This window comes from Enhydra lutris, unplaced genomic scaffold (assembly GCF_002288905.1).
Source record: "Enhydra lutris kenyoni isolate GAN:26980312 unplaced genomic scaffold, ASM228890v2 scaffoldscaffold1, whole genome shotgun sequence".
Lineage (NCBI taxonomy): Eukaryota > Metazoa > Chordata > Mammalia > Carnivora > Mustelidae > Enhydra > Enhydra lutris.
In genome coordinates, this window is record NW_019154085.1 from 25,964,210 (window position 1) to 25,985,263 (window position 21,054).

General features: G+C 40.5%; 1 protein-coding gene across 12 annotated transcripts in view; it reads right to left on the bottom strand.

Annotated features, from left to right (window-relative positions):
* Positions 1–1,859: 1,859 nt before the first annotated feature.
* LOC111143733 (fibronectin 1) overlaps positions 1,860–21,054 on the bottom strand; it is a 67,273-nt gene continuing 48,078 nt past the window's right edge. For 2 of the 12 annotated variants that reach the window (XM_022497567.1, XM_022497591.1), the window contains 15 exons: positions 20,634–20,903; positions 19,232–19,419; positions 17,484–17,571; positions 16,432–16,608; positions 14,912–15,001; positions 14,522–14,701; positions 13,279–13,368; positions 12,072–12,356; positions 11,890–11,996; positions 10,623–10,761; positions 8,250–8,414; positions 6,272–6,397; positions 5,657–5,763; positions 2,976–3,083; positions 1,860–2,604 (listed from right to left, as the gene is read on the bottom strand). In XM_022497567.1, the coding sequence (XP_022353275.1) occupies positions 2,533–2,604; positions 2,976–3,083; positions 5,657–5,763; positions 6,272–6,397; positions 8,250–8,414; positions 10,623–10,761; positions 11,890–11,996; positions 12,072–12,356; positions 13,279–13,368; positions 14,522–14,701; positions 14,912–15,001; positions 16,432–16,608; positions 17,484–17,571; positions 19,232–19,419; positions 20,634–20,903 (2,192 nt within the window). In that variant the 3' untranslated portion in view covers positions 1,860–2,532. Of the gene's footprint in view, positions 2,605–2,975; positions 3,084–5,656; positions 5,764–6,271; positions 6,398–8,249; positions 8,415–10,622; positions 10,762–11,889; positions 12,357–13,278; positions 13,369–14,521; positions 14,702–14,911; positions 15,002–16,431; positions 16,609–17,483; positions 17,572–19,231; positions 19,420–20,633; positions 20,904–21,054 lie in introns of all 12 variants that reach the window. The other 10 variants (XM_022497558.1, XM_022497577.1, XM_022497623.1 and 7 more) reach the window with 8 other exon arrangements.

Sequence of the window (21,054 nt, forward strand, 5' to 3'; positions counted from 1 at the left end):
TTTACCACTCTTGCATTTTGACGCCAAAACATGAAAGGCCATTTAAATTTGTTTAATTCATTATTATTATTTAAATGTAGTTACTGGTTCACTATTGAAAGTTTAATTTGTACGATTAATAAACTGCTTTGAGAATCTAGAAGATATTTTGGAAAAAATTATATTTTAAAATCTAAAATGTGGAGCCTGTGTCTTTTACATTTCATTTATAAATTGTCAGAAAGGCTTGCTCTTCATTTAATTAATACAGTCCAAGTGGATTTACTTAAGCTCACATTTGGGAAGAGAGTTTCAGGTTTGCAGATAGGCAAGTGGCTTGAAGCACATTCTCAGCTGATAGCTGTTCTTTCCTTATGTTTTATAATACAAAGACTTTTAAGCAAGATGGAGCTGATGTGTAGACTTTCACCCACATGTTACCTGGGCCTCCTCTTCACATATGGAGACGAGGGGGCCAGCCTGCCTTCTCTCAGGCCCGCATCTTCAGTGGTCCCCACTGCACCGCAGTGTGTAGGGGTTTTTTGTTGTTGTTGTTTTTCAAAGATCTTATTTATTTGACAGAAAGAGATCAGAAGTAGGCAGAGCAGCAGGGAGAGAAAGAGGGGGAAGCAGGCTCCCGGCTGAGCAGAGAGCCCGAAGCTGGACTCGATCTCAGGATCCTGAGATCATGACCTAAGCCGAAGGCAGAGGCTTAACCCACTGAGCCACCCAGGTACCCCAGTGTGTAGGTTTATATTGAATCACATTGTCTCTTCAGTGATCAGTGATGACACATGTGAGACAGTCACATCAGCACGATGTGTTTCTTCTGTGATTTATCTTTTTTTTTTAAACATATATGAGCTGCGGCTGTCTTGGTCATTACTAGCCTAATAAAGCTGAATGATTGGGAACATTAAGTAGAAATCTGGGGTTTGGGTCTGTGTCTTGCTAAGGAAAACTAATCTGAGCTGCATTCTTTATCAAATTAGACTGCAAAATCTCCCAATGACATACTAAATGTCAGGGCATTTTGTAAACTGTAAATAATTCAAATGTAAAATTTTTTTTTTTTTAAACAAATGAATCCTGAGGAAATCTCTTTCTATAGTTAGTCTAAATATTCACTGACAGGTATTTACTGAAATATTTTCTTCCATTATACAACAATGTCTAAAAGTATTATATATTATGAATTATTAATTTTTTACTAATTAAAAATCAACTATTCCCAGTGCCATTATTTACTAGTCTAGATGCCAGATTTAATCTCAGTTTGTTGTTTCCCCAAAGTCAAATTGAAAAGGAGATGTCCTTTGTAGAGGAGGAGTTTTGCAAACTCTGTTCTGCTGGGACACCCTGAAAGTGTCAGTGGCAGGTTATCAAGACAAGTGGGGTTCAGGTTCTTTGTAGCACACCTTTTCCCTAAGACAAGGCTCTTTTAGGATGTGCTATTCAAGTAGTTTTAACATCTCTGCCATCTTTTTTCCTTCCTCCAAAGGTAAGCTCTTTGAATAGGTGTTTATTCACTGAAGGGAAGAAGGGAGGAAGGGGGAATGATGTTTGGAAAAAGAACAACAGAAGTTCCTTTCAATCCCACTTTTGAAGAGTTGGCTAGCGAGTTCAACAAATATTTCAGTCCACTAAAATCTGAGAAAGCAGAAGTATGAAACTAGCTTCATTACTGAAGAGATGAAATACCTAGAATGAATCTGTTTTTGTAGTGACAGACTGGGGAAAATTTTGTACTTAAATCTCCAAGGAGAGAGCTATACACATCATAGGTTTTCAAGTGTTTGCTAAATTGAAAAGGAACATTCATGGGGATTCTTCTTCTCCCCCAAATTTCTTTATGCAAGAAAGAAGCCATGACCTTCAAGTGGTGGAATGTAAATCTTTTATTAAACGGTTGTCTTTCCACAGTAGTAAAGCTTTGGCACATACAGTATAAAAATAATCACCAACCATAATTATACCAAATTCCTCTTATCAACTGCATACTAAATGTCTTCAATACAATTTTTTCCGTATAAAAATACAGGGAAAAATTGATAAATAACAGATAAGAGAAAGATATTACTAGACTCATTTGGAAAAGGTGGATACTGTGGATATTTTAAATACCACAGTAACAAGGACATGCCATTCGTACAAAATTGCAGGCCAGTTAAGTGGAAGCAGAAGTGTTTGGGTAGCTTTCCTACTTAAAATTCTGAGGATATCATTTCAACGCATTTTTACGCTGGTTGGTGTCTGTGCTTCCCTAGCAATCCCAAACCAAATCACAAGTGAGAATCATTTCATTTAAAATACTGAGCGGTACTGAATACTTCAGAGCAGAACAGGCAATATACTGCCCCCATTTATGAGAAAAGTCTCAAAGCACTCCCAGGGTGATGCTTGGAGAAGCTGTGAGTTGAGCTGAAGCTGGAGAAGTTACTCCAGAGCAAAGGGCTTAAGAAAGAAACGCTCTAAGATGGGGGTCTGCTAACATCACTCCGGTTTGGATGGACCTTGACAGAGATCCATGCTCGTTCCTCTGGGTGGAAAATATTACTCTCGGGAATCGTCTCTGTCAGCCTGTACGTCTAAAGGCATGAAGCACTCAATCGGGCAGTTGACATTCTGTGAAAAAAAAAAAAAAAAAAAAAAAAAAAAGGCAGCATTCTGTTAAAATAGAAGAAAAATTTACCAAAAAATCCTGTGACGTGTATGGAACAAAAGCGGAGAGACTTTTTATGACAAGCCCTTACAGACAGGACAGTATTTCCAGCTTCAAGAACTTAGCAATGTACTGGGCAATAGATAGCCAAGAGTTTTGATAAATTTGAACCTAAATTATGCTCCAGGGTATAGTCTTCTGCTCAAGGCATTTAAAAGATTTTTTTAACAATAAAGAACATTTGGTTCATTCAGAAGAAAGGTGCCTACAGGTATCCCTACTAGGTATCTAACGGCATTTGGGGGACGAACACTCAAGGTACAGGTGCACGTACAGTGTTAGTTCTCTGATGGTATCTTTGCGAATACTGGTTGTAGTGGCCGGTGGAGCCTTCATGACCGGGTTCAGCCCCTGGTCTGCGGCAGTTGTCACAGCGCCAGCCCTGAGAGGACACAGGCATAAAGTCAAATGGGGTTGACAATCACCTGAGAGCATCACCATTAGTGCTTGCGTTAAAGAATTTCAGGTCTTACCCATTGGCAACACATGAGCAGTTAATCATGAAGGAAGCTCTGATGATTTTATGCATTTATAACTTGCAGAATACGCTCTGGTTTATTACTCATACCTTCTGATCACCCCTATTTGTGCTTTTCCTGAAACATCCTCCTTTCTGTTCCCATTCAAACCCCACACATCTGCTAAGGCTCCTTCCAGTCCCAACTTCTTAAGTATGCTTTCTATACCAGAAGACACAGAGAAGTTTTCCCAGAATCCTAGAGCTTTCTACAAGGGAGTTGAGATCACAGGGACAAACACCCTCGTTTTATAGGAAACTCAGCTCCAAAGACTGCCCTGCTTGAAGCGAGAGGGAGAGGAACCTAGTGAAGTGCCGGTGGATTTGGGACTGTCACCTGCTGAATGACGCCTGGCCACGTTCCTCCTAATGTGGGTAGGAAGGCTGTCCCTTCCTACCCACATGGCCATGGCCAGTGAACGTTGTAGCCTTTCATCTGGCCAGACTTGGGATAAGAGACGGAAAAGGGACTGAGCTGGGCCACTAAGACTTCTTCCTGAGATTTTTGCTAGAAATGTGAGGAACCATGTTCTCCTTCATGGTTGCTCCTAAGCCTATAGAGGTTAAACATGGAGTGGACAGAAGTCATTTTTCTATCAGCAGAAGCTTCTGGAAAACAAAGCCAATACACAGTAACAAAGCATATAAGAGAGTGAGAGATTCAGAATGCCACTGTTGGAGCAGCACTGACTTCTGCTATGTGACCCTGGACTCTTCAGCTATGTGCGGTGTTTTTTGTTTTTTTTTGTTTGTTTTTGTTTTTTTGTGGTTTTTTTTGCCTTAATCAACCTGAGTTGAGCTTTCCTCTTATACCCAGAAGAACCTTAAATAATATAATCACTTTCTTTTTTATACTGTCACTTAAATATTCCAGACATATTTCTCCATTTAAAAGAGTATTCCCCAGAACACCTCATACAATACAGGTAAATACTTACAGAGTCACTGAATCTTGCTTTCACATAAAAATGTCACAATTTCCACTGCTGTCTTAAGTGTTTCATTTAGCACTTTCTTTAGAACAGAATAGATGTCACAAATGTAAGGTCTCATGTGCGTAAATACTGAGAAGATGCTGAAGTGAGACCACATTCTACAAATTCACTTTCCATCACACATTTCTATACCAACCACTTACCAGAAATGTTCCACCGTCATAGTCTTTACAAGTGTTAATGAGAGACAGAGAGAGCGCCTCCATAGCTTCTCTCTGTCAGAATAGGAAGCCTCTCCCTCCCCACCTAACCACTAGGTGTGGAAGAGATCAGGGTAGTTTCCATGGGCTGCCCCAGGTCCTCAGGTGGGGGCAGAGCCGGACCCCTGAAGACCCTTCCCTGCTGCAGGACTAATTTTCCTAAAAACCACCTTCCATCATGTTCTTTCTTCTTGGGTACCTATAATTGGCCAGTGCAAAAGGCCAGTGCATCTTCCCCTGGGGTGGGGAGCGTGGTCTTCATGTATCAGAATGTGAAGGGCTGTTGGGGAGGGTATGTTTTCATTAAAAATGAAGGAATGTTATGTTCTGTTGCTCTTGAGTTGCATGAGTCATCTTATTTTGAAATTTCAAATAACATTAGAGGAAAGCCCAGCATTTTTTATTATAGTGAAGGGGGGCACAGATTAGAAATCGTTGAGAACTTCTGGCTTAAATAACGGACTTCCAGGCCCTTCCGTAAATGGCCCCCACTTCTTCTCATGATTTGTTACAAGACACCAGGCAGAGGGTTGGCTCACTGGAACCCACATAGGCCAGCTGCTTCCCATCCCGGGTGATACGCTTACTCTGCTCTCTCTGCTTCCTCCTCTTCCCTCAATCTATTTCAAACATCTGAACCCCCAGCCAGGGTATGTTTCTCTTTTCCATGGAAACTTTCTTGTGGATTCCAGCCTACCTGGGAACTATTTGTCAAACCCACTAAGAAACTCACTTAATTAGCTTGACTTTCAATGTGTGCCAACTTAATGTTGCCAAATATATCCTTAACAGCCAGAACCGTTTCTCATTACCTCTGTTTGTCCCATATTCCTTAAGCCCAGTGCTAGATCTGTATCAGGAATCTATTATTGGATTGAGAGAGAGTATTTTCTAGACCCTTTCTTGGATCTTAACAATGCCATGTGAGCACCTATCCGTCACTGTGCATCTCAAGGCCTAATGCTACTCAACATGTAACCCTTTAGTTGCTGAAGAGTAGCAACAGCCTGAGAATAATAGGTGTGAGAGTGGCTGAGGCTGCCATGGAAGGGGAGAACTGAGAAGGGGTGTAGAGTAGCCTCTTGCCAGCAGCTCTGTGCCAACAGGAAATGAGGTATTTCAACTTTCATAAGGAGTGTTACCACACTTTGTGTACAGCACACACACAAGAAGCTGACTTCTCAATCACCAGGGTAGGGGTCTCCCCTTCATCTTATCTCAATTACAGGGAGGCTAGCCTTACCCGCTGGCCTCCGAAGCAGGTGCAGGAGCAAATGGCACCAAGATATTCCTTCTGCCACTGTTCTCCCACATGGTATGTCTTCCCATCATCATAACACGTGGCCTCATCTACGTGGAGACACAAGTCAGAAGCTCATGGAAGACTGAGAACAATACGGACTTCACCTTTCTATATAGGGTACGTTCTGATTCTCTCCAAAATGTGCATCCTCACAGCCAAAATCCCACGGGTTTATGGGAACCATTGGTAATAGAAGTACTGCTGTATGGATCTTAGGGCAGCACGTCCAAAAACTAAATCTGATAAACTGGGAAAGGATCATATTTTAAAAGTTGGATCTAAAGAGCCATAAAGGTTTCTGGTAATATTTCACTGCAGATTATGGTCAAAATACTCAGGTCAGAAAAGTACTAACGTGTCCTGTAATAACGTTAAATCATGGCTCATTTTGGAAGCCCATCTCCACTTTCCCAAATCAAAAGATGAACAAACCCACTGTTCACTCCTCAAGGAGACCTAGTCTCCAATCGTCTCTGTGAGTGAGAGTTACAGCTCAGTAATAAAAGCGGGAGTGCTTAATAAGGCACTAAAAATGATATGTGGCAACAGACGTACGAGGATCACACTTGAATTCTCCTTTTCCATTTCCAAGACATGTGCAGCTCATCATCTGACCATTTTCCCCCTGACGATCCCACTTCTCTCCAATCTTGTAGTTCACACCATTATCATGGCACCATTCTGTGGGGTAGAGAAAACCGGAGGCCAAGAGTTATCAGTGTGTTCTGACTCACAAGACGGTGCTCTGGGACATGACCATGGGATTTTAAGGGCTGGCTACCTGGAAGGAGTGGCAAGAAAAATTGAGGATCATTATCTCCATGACAGACCACATTTGGGTTGGATTTTAAAATATTATCTTTATCATTTAACATTTTCTAGGATATTTTAAGATGCAAGTCATCCCACCATAACCATGTCACAAGAATAGTCAGGGACCTTCATTTGCATTCTATTAAGGCTTAATATTATTGAAAATCAAAGTAGGATTTAAATAGTCTTTTGGGAATGGATCATAGATGAAAAGTCACTTTTCAGATTTACAGAGAACTTGGATACAAAGTAGTTCTACTAACCGAAAAACAAACCTCAGTTGGCCTCTACATGCCCTAACCTGTTTCTTGTAAATGGAAAGAGTGAAAGAATAGATCTGTGTATCAAAACAAACCAAAAACCAACAAAATGATAAATCACTGGTTATTATCCCAACAGAATAGACCGATTCTGAGGAATATCTAAAAGTCACAGTTCTATATCTTTAACTGCTATCCATAAAAGGTGAATTTTTAATCTCCGAGGTTTTTACTGAAACAAAACACACTTCAGAAGTTTGTGTAACAGGGAAGCTATTCCTTAAACTTTTTTTTTTCCATTCTTCAACTTTAAACATTATTTGAGAATTATGACATCTAAGCAAAGAAAATGTCAGTTGAGCCAAAGAATCACATAAATCACCTTATAGCTCTGTTCCCACAAATCGTGCCTAAGTACTTACCTCGGTAATAAATATGCAAACTTAAAATAGTTCAGTTTCAGAAATGAAAAACTACCTAAGTGATGCCAAATGTTAAAACTTCCAACTCCTAAATGTCATAGGACACATCTGTTCCATCTTTCCATTTTCAGATGGTCAAGTACAGTAGTCTGCATTGAAAAAAATGAGTTGTCTCCATATTTTAGTCTGAATTAAACCATTTCATATTTTAGTGTGAAAGTCTTTAAAAAATCTGTTATGTTGGATTTCCCCAAATATAATATCAAGATATATCTGTAGGAGGCTTGATCATAAGCCAAAATGGGTAACACCTATAAAAGTAGACCAATTGTCAGTAATAATCACATCCCCTAAGAACAAAGCATAAATGAAAGTTTTACAAATTCTAATGTTAAATATCAAAGCATAATAAGTTATCTCTAGGATCATTTTAAATTGAAAATATCATTAAAGATGTTAAAATCTTTTTATAGTTTGAAAATCAAATATTTTTCCACTGAAGTTGATTCTTAATCATCTGTAGGTGATTATCGGTACTCTCTACATTACTTGGCAAGATTCAAGCTACCTGATGTGTGCATGTGTGCGTGCGATAGGACATTGTGGATATATTAAGTTATGTGCATGACTGGTTTGTGTTGAAGGAGAGTGTGAGTATAAATGTTCACCACTGAGCTCACTCAACATTAAAGATTAAAAGCGACTGGGGATTCCTTTGTGTTTCTGATACTTACTCTTCATTAAACTGGGCTCCAGAGAATTTGACTTTATTATCTTGACAGAAATGTTAAAAAATCATTACCATCACAAATGTATTTTTAATTACTAGTTGTATTGACACAGAACCCTTGAAATGAAGCAAATATTCAACAAGTAAAATTTCCCATCATTCTTTATGATGCAAAATGTTACTTTGAGTCAAGCAGTCTCCCCTCGTTTGCTTCATGTTTGGAAGAGCCTGTGTCTGCCAAACATGCTTCATTGGCACATTGTGCGAATGCATGGAACCAGAGGAGATGGACAAAGCAAGCTACTCACTAGATGAGTCACATCTGAAATGACCACTGCCAAAACCTAAGCACTGGCACGAGAGCTTAAAGCCGGACTCAGACAACCGCTCCCACTCCTCTCCAACCGCATAGTGGGAAACCGTGTAGGGGTCGAAGCATGAGTCATCTGTAGGTTGGTTTAGGCCTTGGTCAACTACACAAAGAAAAGGAGGAAAAAAAAAAAAAAAGACAGCTTAGTGGTGATTTGGAACCATACGAAGAAAACTGAATAATTGTTACAATGAGTCTAGTCTAAAACAGAAATCCCAGCAGCATGAAGAACAATTCATCTGTTTTACCAAAGCATCAGTTGCTCTGATAAACAATACTTAGATGTTGCCAGGGCACATTTGCCACAAGCACCTGAAAAGGAGCCCCTCTTCCATTTTTGCCATTAGTACTAAAAAAAAAAAAAAAAAATCATAATTTCTGGCAAAACTAGTCTACAGCATATGGAACATATCTTGAGGCATTTTAGGCTAGTTAAGAACTTGAGTGGGATGCAAAAGCTGGAATGTCTCTCTATCGATATCTGAGTGATCTTAACCTAGTTATTTTCTATCTCTGTGCCTTAATTCCCTCATCTGTAATATAATATATAATATGTAATATAATATAATATAATATAATATGTATCTACCTGTTCAGGATCTTGTAAAGATTACATAGATATTATGAATTCAAAGCACTGGTCCACTGCCGGCACTTGGAAAGTGCCCACCAAGTAAAGAATAATTATTAGAGAGCATCCTTTGCTTTTAATGCAAGAGACTTAGCCATTTTTATATACCATTGTAATGCAATATTCACTTTTATTATTGCATTTTTTGCATCAGAGCTAGATTCTGTACATTAGTATGACAGCAGTAGGACAGCTTTACTTTACCAGTAAAATCAACTGTTTCAAATAAGAGAAAGCAAGGGATACGAATGACTTAAGAATAATGGAGTCTCTTCGTGTTGCCTAATACACTGGATCTTTATGTTTTGAGAAAGCTTAAAGCAATCTGTGCAAAGCATCCTTCCAATGAGTCTCTAAAAATTATATAAACTAATTTCTGTGACTTTGAATCCCACCATGTATATTTCTTTTTACAGTGCAAAAATCAAAGGCTCAAAACAATAGATATTTGAAGTGTGTAATAGTTTAAAAGGCATCACCCTGGAAGAAAATAGAGTTTGGGAGAAACGAACAAGTCTGACATGTCTGAAAGCCCAGAGAACGGGGCTGGAATGCAGAATATTGCTGCAGGGGATATGGGGTCGGAAACGAAGTGAAAGGAACCTGTAGTGTTACTAGGGGTTTCAGTAACCCTCCCCAAATACCCACCAGTTAAAATTCCACCTGATTTAAGTTATGGAGATGGAATTAAAAAAAAAAAAATGATGTGGAAAAGCACAAAGACTTTTGTGCTTTGAAAATTCCTTTCACGTGGCCTTCTACTAGTAAAACCATGCAAGGCAGAAGGCATGCATTACCATGGAAACCTAACACAACAAGCACAAAACAATCCCCGCATCAAATAAGCAACTGCTTAAATTCACAGGCATGTATACGTGTAAAATAGCATGGTCATCTGCGACCCTATGTTCAGTAACTGGCCCTAGGAATAAAGCCGGTCACTCGACAGACAGAATTTAGCACTCCCTGCTGCTGTGGGATAGAGAACCCTCCGTTGGGAAGACTGAAGATTCGTGGTTTTGATGATTCCCTGTCTCTCGTGATCCTTGGTGAATCTTCAACTGATGCAGGCTGAAAAGCCGGGCGATTCACTACTGCTTTCAAAGGAGTTTGCTGGTGCTGCAAAGAGGAGTCAGTGACACTTTCACTGCTATTTTGGCCTTGGGGTTGTATAATTAGAAAAAGAAATTGAAATAACATTGGAAGAAGGTAGCTCTTTGAGTGGAAATGGGCGATGTTGGCTGCATTCTGCATCAGGAACGAAAAACCAGCAGTCGCTCCTGTCCGCAGATAGGGAATTTCCTTTAAAGGTAATCCTTTTTGGTACTTAAAGGATCAATCAAGAGGACAGCAACGTGGTGAGCGGAGGGTCTGGGAAAAGAGATCGGGAGACCCGTGCCCTGGGTGAACTCAGACGCTCGCTAGCAGGGAGTCAGAATGTGGGACTAAATCATGCTTCGGGTCCCTTCCGGGTCAATTATCGTATCACTGAGACTACTTTACACAGGAACTAGGGTACTATGAGGGAAAAATAACTGAATTTAAAGTTGCTCCTTGACTTCATGCCATCACTTCCCGAAGTTAAAAGACAACAGCAACAAAGGAACAGTCGAGAGAAAAGGTGTCTTTGGGGTTAGTCCAGAGGGGAGCCTGCACCTGAGGACCCAGGCTTTCACATACCAGAGTTGCCCACGGTAACAACCTCCTCCCGAACCTTGTGCCTCTTCTGGTCTTTCAGGGCCTCCACTATGATGTTGTACGTGGCCCCTCTGGTGAGGCCTGTCAGGGTGGCACTAGCGGAGGTTCCAGGAACTCGGAACTGCAGTCATTGGCACATCCAAAGTGAGGGAGAAAGCGTTATGGGGGAAATTGATGTGACTTTCCCTATTGTCTTACCAACAACCTGCACTATGTAAATAAAGCAAAGGGAGATGAAGAAGGAGGGTGGAACGATCCCAAACCAGCTGTGGACAGACACGGAACTCAGGGGGAGGGGCCATCTTTTCAGTCTGCCCAATTTTCCTGCCCTAGATCTGTGTGTTCCATAGTTATCAGGAGCCCTCAGTAATTCGACAGACAGTCCCGTCCATCCCGCTATGGTTGCAGGTCTGTGCAAGCCCACTGGGATCCCTGAGCCAAGCCCCTTTCACATAAATTGCGGACACTGCGCTACGTGGCAGATATCCTCATCCTCGGCAAGGTGCCCTGTGACCCCAACATGGGGTCCTTAAAGCCTTTGGGCAAATCCCCAAACTCATGTTTCTAAGCTCATAAATCTTTCACGGTGTAGTCAGGTTTTGTTTTTTTTAATTCTGATGCTTTCTAAAAATAAGAACCCACTAAAAATTGGTATCAGCAAAACAAATTAAAGAATAAAGGTTTTAAAGAGTCAGTCACTTATAATAGCTGATGCGGGCACAGTTTCACGTAAGTTCCTTTTCCTCAGACATATTGTAGATAATGGGATTCTTCAAGGACAAACTATAGGATGACATTTCATTTCTTTATTTTTAAAGATTTCATTTTTAAGCAACCTCTATAACCAACGTGAAGCTCGAACTCACAACCGTGAGATCAAGAGTCACATGCCCTTCCAACTGAACCAGCCAGGAGCCCCAAGGATGGCATCCAGAACCTTCCTGAACAAATGCAAGTTCAGGCAGAATCTCTCTTTTTTCAGATCATTTCTTTGTCCATATTACTAAGGAGCCTCAAATATGTGCGGCTAATAGAAATGATTTTATTCTCTCTACTAAACAAAACCTGATGCTACTCTTTGGTATAGCCCAAAGTATAGCCATATTGAGATTAAAAAAAAAAAAACCGGGGTTTACGTGTACTACATTTCTAAGAGACCCTAGAATATTTATATTAGAGCTCTGGTCACTTCCGTTACCTAGCTTACTCGTTTCTAGGCTGCCCAGAAGTAAAGAGAAAAATCAATTACCTGTAAAGGTTCTTCGTCAGTGCCAACCGGATGACATGAAATGATATACTCAGAGCTTTCTTGGAATGGGGTCCAAGAGATGGTTGTCTGAGAGAGAGCTTCTTGTCCTGTAGAGGCATTTGGATTGAGTCCCATAACGTGAGGGTAGAGGTGATGGTCAACGTCTCCCCTGGGGACGTGACCAACTTGGATCTCCTCATTTACATTCGGCGGATATGGTCTTGGCCTATGCCTTACAGGGGTGGCCGTTGTGGGCGGTGTGGTGCGCCTAAAACCATGCTCCTCAAAGATCATTTGTTGCCCGACACTGGGCTGCTGACCAGAAGTGCCAGGAAGCTGAATACCGTTTCCAGTGTCATACCCAGGATTGGTGATGAAAGGGGTCTTTTGAACTGTGGAGGGAACATCCAAGATCTCTGGTCCATGAAGATTTGGGTGTGGAAGGGTTACCAGTTGGGGAAGCTCATCTAGCCAAGAGAGGTTAGAGCCAAAAAAGCAAAGCGTGTTAAGCTCCCAAAAGTAGCAGCAGTAGTCATTACCAATTCAGGCAACAATGACTGTTTATCAATCTGATCAAAGCCCCTAGAACATTAGCAGTTCTTAGATCACAAGACATTTTTTTTCCAAAAAAGAAATCTTTAAGATTTTTCTCAAAGGTTTCTTTATAGTTTAGGATGAAAAAAGCGTTAGTATGAATTTATCATACACACAAAGCTTTGAACCACTAAGCCCCATAGAAGCTACTTCTGCTCAAATTAAGCTTAATGGAACTGAAATGTGCAGGCTCTTTTCTTCTTTTCTTCATTTGAGACTCATGTTACAAGGACTAGAATCCAGATTAATTATTTCAGCTTCTGAAGTATGAGAATTCCAGTTTTTCATGAATTCAAACAGTAAGAATAGGTAAAAATACATCCGTGTTTGTTTCTAAACTTCTATTAGTATAAATATAGAATTTTCTTCAAATTAAACTGAAATCAGTTGAAAACAATAAGATTCTTTAGTTCGAGTTTCAGAAACCAAATAATAAATAAAGATAATGGGAAGGATTAATTTCCCCCCCTTTTTTTAACAATAACTTCAACACAAGGTATAGAAGAATAGTAATAACAGCAACCTGGTTTCTCCATTTTAATATCTGGCTTAGATTTTTTAAAGGTGAATAAAAGTCTTTACACTGATTGGCTAAGAAAAAAGTAAAACGGAACTCGGCCGATTATGTTACATTATTTAGACTATCCAAGAGCACACCGTATATATGCTAAGCTGTTAAGAAAAATTTCCATGAGAAAGGAATCAAAACCTGGAGAACCTTTTCACTGCAAAATTAATCATTTCTAGTTAGTTTTGTTTCGATTATCTTCCTAGTACCCAGAAGGTGCCCTTTACCTGTCTTTTTCCTTCCAATCAGAGGCTCACTCTTTTGGTTGTTCTTGAGGGCAATGACTTGGATGGTGTACTCGGTGCCCGGTTCTAGACCTGATGGAAGGACAGACATCATGTTACGTCTGTGGGCTCAAGATCAAATGGGAGTTGATCTTACCAGGAGATGCTACTGAGAAGCAAGCATCCTTTCTCTAGCTGGCCTTTTTGGCCTCCTGAAAGGTAAAATCTACTTCACTTTTCTTCCACAAAACCCACATAGTCCACATATGATGGCCACATGGTAAATTAGTAACTTCTCTACCAAATCTGGCACTTGAGAAAAGTACTTTTAGTCTAACATTTTGTGGGTTTTCTTTTAACGTGTGGTCTTATTTGTCCTTTTGAATTCAAGAAAATCTATCAGCATCATATACCACCAGTGGGATATACATTTGGGAGAGATCATTGCAGATTACACGAATCTACTTAGGGCCTAATAACCAGATGGTCCTCAGTGGCAGGATCAATGAAAAGTTAGACTCTAGGTAAGTACTCTGTAGGAGAAAGTGGCCAATCTTTGTGTGGTCCCTGTAGGAAGTATCCAATTCAACTCCTTCCGTTAAGTGATTCTATTTTTCTGTCTCCAAATTTTCTAAATAAGCAGAGTCTCTCTCTGATATCTCTGTGTTCTCTAGGATTTTTCAAGTCTAGATGATATCCTGTATAGAATCTAAAAATTTAATCTCCTGGACAAAAATAATACCAAAGGCTTATGATCTTTCCCAAAGAAATGGACAATCCTTTCATATTTCAGGCATGCTCTCCAGTATGGGTGGTTGGGAATCACTTGGCCTCAAGACCCATTCTGTGAACGTGGGTAATGAGAGCGGTGGCAGGTCGCCCTCTGGCAAGGCCCATATGATAGCAGATCTTTAGAGAGGGCAGGACCACAATTAGCTAGTTTGTTTTGAAAAAATGTCTTCTTCTAGGACAGGACTTAGAAGTATCCAGCAAACACACAGCCAATAAAAAGATTCTAGTTATGCCATTATGACACTATTAAATTTACTGTGTTTTCATGAATTCCTGTCTTTTGAGATATACTGAGCTCTGCGACTCCTCAACAGAAGATGCTTTTTGAAGTTATCAGAAATGGGGCCTCTTGTTCTCATGATACAACATCAAAGACACAGTTGGAATCTGCTAATAAGCACTTTGTGTGTCCTGGGGAGTCCCATGGAAAATGGCGACAGCAAAGCAGCAATACCGGTGATTGTAGCCTCTGTGACACCAGGGCGGGGACGAGGGACCACTTCTCTGGGAGGGGACCCAGGCTTCTCATACTTGATGATGTAACCAGTAATCTTGGCGCGGGGCGGCTGCCATGATACCAGCAAGGAGTTGGGTGTTGTGGCCAGGAAACGCAGATTGGATGGCGCGTCGATGGCTAAAAGAAAACAAGATTAAGTCTCTAAGAAAGTGAATAAGCAGGGAAATTATTCCCACACTCTTTTCCCACCCTGAGAAACAGAACCTGAGAGATTCTGAGAGTTCTAATTACTGTAAAAATGATTCACTGCCAGCCTATTTGTTTCTCAAATTCACACAACCCATCACATATAAGTCAGTGGCATTTCTTCAATAAAAAAGTAGTTACCAGTGGAGGCATCGATGACCACGGGGGAGCTCCGGGCATTGTCATTCAGGGTGTACAAGTAGATCTTGTAGTCAGTGCCGGGTTGTAAACCTATGATTTGTGAAGAAATGCTTTTTATCTGATTTTCACTGACTAGGAAAATTTTTAAACTCATCTGTTAATTCGTGGTTCCTTTCTCATCCCATACATATACAGACCACAGAAGTGGTCCACATTTGAGCAATAAATTAGAGCCTGGCATGGGTGTTAACTGTTAATGAGAAACATTATCTCAAAAGGAAATCACTGATGCATACAAAGATACTGGCTAGAATAAATTTTAAATCTTTTTTTTTTTTTAAAGATTATTTATTTATTTATTTGACAGAGAGAGATCACAAGTAGACAGAGAGGCAGGCAGAGAGAGAGAGAGGGAAGCAGGCTCCCTGCTGAGCAGAGAGCCCGATGTGGGACTCAATTCCAGGACCCTGAGATCATGACCTGAGCTGAAGGCAGCGGCTTAACCCACTGAGCCACCCAGGCACCCTAGAATAAATTTTAAAATTAAAAAATGCTATGTTAAATGTAGAAGAAGAGAAAAAAAGAAGTCATTGAGAATCTGACTCTTGGTTTTGGCTCAGGTCATGATCTCACAGGGTTGTGAGATGGAGCCCCCTATCGGGCTCTGAGCTCAGCATGGAGTCCGCTTGGGATTCTCTCTCTCTTCTTCTGCGCCTCCCCCTGCTCCCTCTCTCTTTCTCTCTAAAATAAATAAATAAATCATAAAAAAAAAAAAAAAGAGGTAGCCATCTTGGAGAATGAGGGGCAAGCACCTACTGAGTGTTTTCCTTTTATTATCATCAGTCACTATAACTGGAATCAGAATTTTAAATCTTGGGGTGCCTGGGTGGCTCAGTGGTTTAGTCTCTGCCTTCGGCTCAGGTCATAATCTCAGGGTCCTAGGATCAAGCCCCGCATTAGGCACTCTGCTCAGCAGAGAGTCTGCTTCCCCCTCTCTCTCTGCCTGCCTCTCTACCTGCCTGTGATCTCTGTCTGCCAAATAGTAAATAAAATCTTTAAAAGAAAAAAAAAAAAAAGAATTTTATATCTCAAAAAAACCTAAATTGAGCTGGATATTGAATATTCTCTGACTACAACTTGGATCTTTATTTTATTTTAAAATTTAATTATGTTTTATCATCGAGGTTAACATTAAGAACAGTATGCCGCTATTCAGTTTCTTTTGGTTTTAAGCATTATGTTACATTTTTTTTTTTGATACGAAGGGTACATCGATAAAAGATTAAATTTAGTAAATGGAACTTATGCCATCTCTCTGGCAAACATTAGACAAAATCAGGCATTCACAGAATACAATTATTTCTAATTATAGTATGAAAGTAGGTTTTTAAAAATTATAGCTGCATTATTGTAAAATATTGACAATAAATTCAATCAGTATAAGTGGTAGAGTAACTGATAAGGAATTTACGCTGGGAATAGCCATCAGCAAACATGGTCAGTACGGTGAGTTCCCTGACCTGTGATGGTGTAGCTACGGATGTCTGGCCTGATGGTTCTCTGAACTGGAGTCTGGCCATTTGCTGGGATGGCATCAACTTGGAAGCCAGTGATCGTCTCCGTCTTGGTTCTCCAGCTAATGGTGATGGTGGTCTCGGTAGCATCTGTCACACGGGCCCTTCTTGGAGGGCTGACATCTGCAGAAATCACAACTAGAGATCAGTGCCTGGCTGATTCATTTAGGGAAGATTTTGATGTTTTAAAATCTGTCTTTATTATACACCAAACATATCCATTCCTGCGCATTACTAATAACGTAGAGATTATCTCCTGTGGAATCCAGAAAGAAAGGTTGACAGTAATTAAAAAATATGAAAAGACTCAGCTCACATACCTTTTTAAAAATTTTTTTTGTTAACTAAAACCCTTTACAGATACTACCAGTAGTTCCCAAGCCTGGCTTAGACTATTTACTAATACCCCAATTAGTATTAAAATTATTAATTTATTATAACATAAAATAAGTGTAGTAGAGGAGTTACAATGATATGGCAATAATATATATATGTATTATTACTACTCTGGCTTTTTTTATATGGCTTCATTTTTTTCCTTTCAGCATAGGCAATGGTATCCCTATTTTGTAGATGAGAAAACTTAAATATTTCCTGTGATTTCTGAAAGAACATACATAAATTATTGATATAGCACCAAACTGGAATCTGGGCCTAATTTTGTTCAATACTTACTCTACTGTTAAGGTACAGCAGAAGCCAGTGTGTCCTCCCCAAACATCATGAAACCAAACTGCACCAAGTAGAGCAAGTAGTAGATAACCTAGGTGTCAGTCCTAGCTCCTGACACTAACATGGTAACATTTGGAAGTGACGCCATTTATGTGCCAGTATACCACTCTCCAGAGGGTCGTAAAAGGTGACAACAGTAAGTCAACGAGAGATGGGCAAGCAAATCAGTTTCCAAGCTGGGAATCCTTCGATCAACTTGGTGATCTAGAAAATCATTTACCACTTATGGAGAACGTTTGTTGATACTAAAAGGCTTGATTACTCACTCTCTAGAGTAGTGACGACTCCCTGAGCTGGTCTGCTTGTCAAAGTGTCCTTAAGGGCATAGACGCTCACTTCGTATTTGGTGGCCACCTACAAAGAAGGACACAGTAAACTTTAGCAACGGGATCTTCTAAAGCACAGGTGTATCACTACAGCATTAGAAAGACACAATGGCTATAAAAGAAAAAAATAAACTAGCTAAAACCCATAGCACTATAAATTCCTACATGAATTTCATTTCTACACTGCAGATGATCAACAGCACATGTAAATTATATGAATTTAAAAATGTGCTTAGGGATTAACGCCAAGTAAGCTATAACTTACATACTTACATGGAATTGATCCAAAATGGGGAAAATGGGTTTTAGCCTGTTTTTCTTCTTTATGATTTGGCAGGTGCCAAGTATTCCTTTGTCTGATCATGGAGAAGCAGAGAGAATGCTTTGTTCTATCTCTGAACCCTCTCTCTGTAATTTCTCTTGGAATTGGCCTTATGTTAAGTAGTATATCAATTTCCTAGATTCCTGGCTAGTTTTCCATATGCGTGTCTAAAGGATTAAAAATGTTTCAATGAAGGGAGGGTCAGGTAGGTTGGGTACAAACTGGAAAATATTCCTTACCAGGCAACAGAGCTCAGAAAATGCATAATCAAAAAGAAGCTATGCATTCAGTCTATGGACATATGAATTGCCTCCTCCACATACGCACATAAAATCTTTCTAAAATAAACAAAATGCATATATAAAGAGCTGTGCAAAAGCCAACACTATTTATACAAGTCCATCCCAGACAGTCATCTGGAAGAGCTAGGTCAATATAGAGAATTCTGTCTGGCACAAAATTACAATAAAATTATTTGACGACAGAGGCAAAGAACACTAATTAGATTATTATGGTATTTTTTTTATCTCCACCACCTTAAACTGTGAAAGAGATAACTACAGTTGATCCTTGAACAAATCAAGGGTTAGGAGTCCCGAACCCCTGCACAGCTGAAAATCTGCTTCTAACTTTTGAATCCCCCAAAAGTTAACTAGTAAAAGTTGTCCTGTTGGGGCGCCTGGGTGGCTCAGTGGGTTAAGCCTCTGCCTTTGGCTCTAGGTCATGATCTCAGGGTTCTGGGATCGAGCCCCGCATCGGGCTCTCTGCTCGGCAGGGAGCCTGCTTCCTTCTCTCTCTCTCTCTGCCTGCCTCTCTGCCTACTGTGATCTCTATCTGTCAAATAAATAAATAAAGTCTTTAAAAAAAATTAAAAAAAAAAAAAAAAAGTTGTACTGTTGACCATAAGCCTTATTGATAAATTGCTGATTACCACATACTTTGTATGTTATTTGTTATTATATAATGTATTCTTATAATAAAATAAGCTGGAGAACGGAAAATATTATTAATAAAATCTAAAGAAGGGAAAATACATTTATAGTCCTGTACTATTAAAAAAAAATCAGCGTCTAGAAATGAACCCACACAGTTCAAAACCATGTTGTTCAGGGGCACCTGGGTGGCTCAGTGGGTTAGAGCATCTGCCTTTGGCTCAGGTCATAATCTCAGGGTCCTGGGATGGAGTCCCACATCGGGCTCTCTGCTCAGCAGGGAGCCTGCTTCTCCCCCCAACCCTGCCTACTTCTCTGCCTACTTGTGATCTCTATCAGGTAAATGGATAAAATCTTTAAAACAAACAAACAAAAAAACCACGTTGTTCAAGGGCCAACTGTACTTTTTTCCAATGAAAAAGGGCACTTCTCACCATGAGTCCTGACACAACCACAGATGAACTGTCAGGAGCAAGGTTGATCTCCTTCATTGGTCCAGTCTTCTCCTTGGGGGTCACCCGCACTCGATATCCTGTGAGCTGAACATTCGGTGCCGTCCACTGGGCGGTCAGGCTTGTTGGTGTGACCTGAGTGAACTTCAGGTCAGCTGGTGCAGGAATGGCTGTCGGGATGGCCATTGGTTAGAGGTTATCTTATAGGAACTGGGGAAGAAGGACAGTACAGTGGATTCCAAGAAGCAGAACAGATGTGCTTGGGTTGGGTTGGGTTAGGTGGGTTCCCTTGGGCAAAGATTCAGTATGAGAAAGTACAAGAAGGGATACAAAATAAAGAAAACGTTTGCTGAAAAAATGTGTTTTATATCCACCAATTCTCAGAATCACTGGAGGCACTTGGGTAAATGCCAGAAGACTGAGACACTTGAGGTTTTAGAAGCCATTTTTGTTTTGTTTTGTTTTTTTGCTTTCCCTTAAAAAATAAAAACAACAACAACAACAACAAAGTCAAAATATCTTCTTGACCATTAGGACTGATTTTCCATTTGTATGGAAAAAGGAGCAATAGCCGTTTTCCTCGATAAGCGATCTTTGCGTGGAAAACCATTTTAGGGGTATTCCACCCCCCAAAAGACAGAAGCATGTTTTTATCCTGTTTATTTGAACCCCACAGCAGACAGTGCTGCTAAATTTTAAGTATTCTCTGTGGTGCAGCGTAAGAAGAAAATTGGCTCACAACAGAAGCAGAAAAGAGAAGCAAAAAGCAATAATACAGATAGCCACCCCCAGGGTATATGCTATCACAAGGACACAAATTTAGCATTCCACTCTGCTTCAGAAACAAAGCACGAGCAGATCAAGTATTGTGGAAAGCATTTGCCCTAAACTGCCTCCTATGTGTCTGATTCTCAATCCTTTAAGCAAATCACACACTCAGCACACGATCTCCACCCAGAGAAGGAAGGCCTTACCTACGTGTTCTCAGAATCCTGCCGCTGGGAAATGGCCCAGTTTGGATTCCTTTTTTAGAGTAAGTTCTAGGATGCCAAACTTCTTTCCTTTATGCACAGTGAGCATAACCACAGGAAGTCAGGGTTTAAGGAATAATCCACAATTTTAGGATGTCTCACTCTATGGCCTTATCTATAAGCCAAGCCACTCTAAAAGGTCCCTTTATTAAACTGTATCTGAATATCATGTAAACTTTACTGTTTATGACGATTCCCTTCTAAAGAGGGTCTGTCCGAATAGAGAGGCTGTTTTGTTTGGGTTTGTTTGACCCCCTTACAGGGACTCCAGAGCCCGATAGAGTGTCTAAGTCACTCAGCGGGGCGTGGAGCCGCGGCGCCCGCGAGCACCCGTGCTGCAGTGGACGGTATACCTGTGGACTGGGTTCCAATCAGGGGCTGGCTCTCCATATCATCGTGCAAGGCAACCACACTGACTGTGTACTCAGAACCCGGCCTGAGGCCTTGCAGCTCTGCAGTGTCCTCTTCACCATCAGGTGCGGGGAAGAGCTCACGGATTCCATCCTCAGGGCTCGAGTAGGTCACCCTGTACCTGGAAACTTGCCCCTGTGGGCTTTCCCAAGCAATTTTGATGGAATCGACATCCACATCAGTGAATGCCAGTCCTTTAGGGCGGTCAATGTCTGTTAGGCAAATTAATGGTAAGAGGTTATGTGAAAAGCAAGTTGTGAAATGAGCATTTTTATAACGTGCAAAGCAGTTCCGCAGATACCATTTTCTCTGATGGATTCAATTCCAATTAACCCACTAGCAAATGGGAAATTACTTGACACT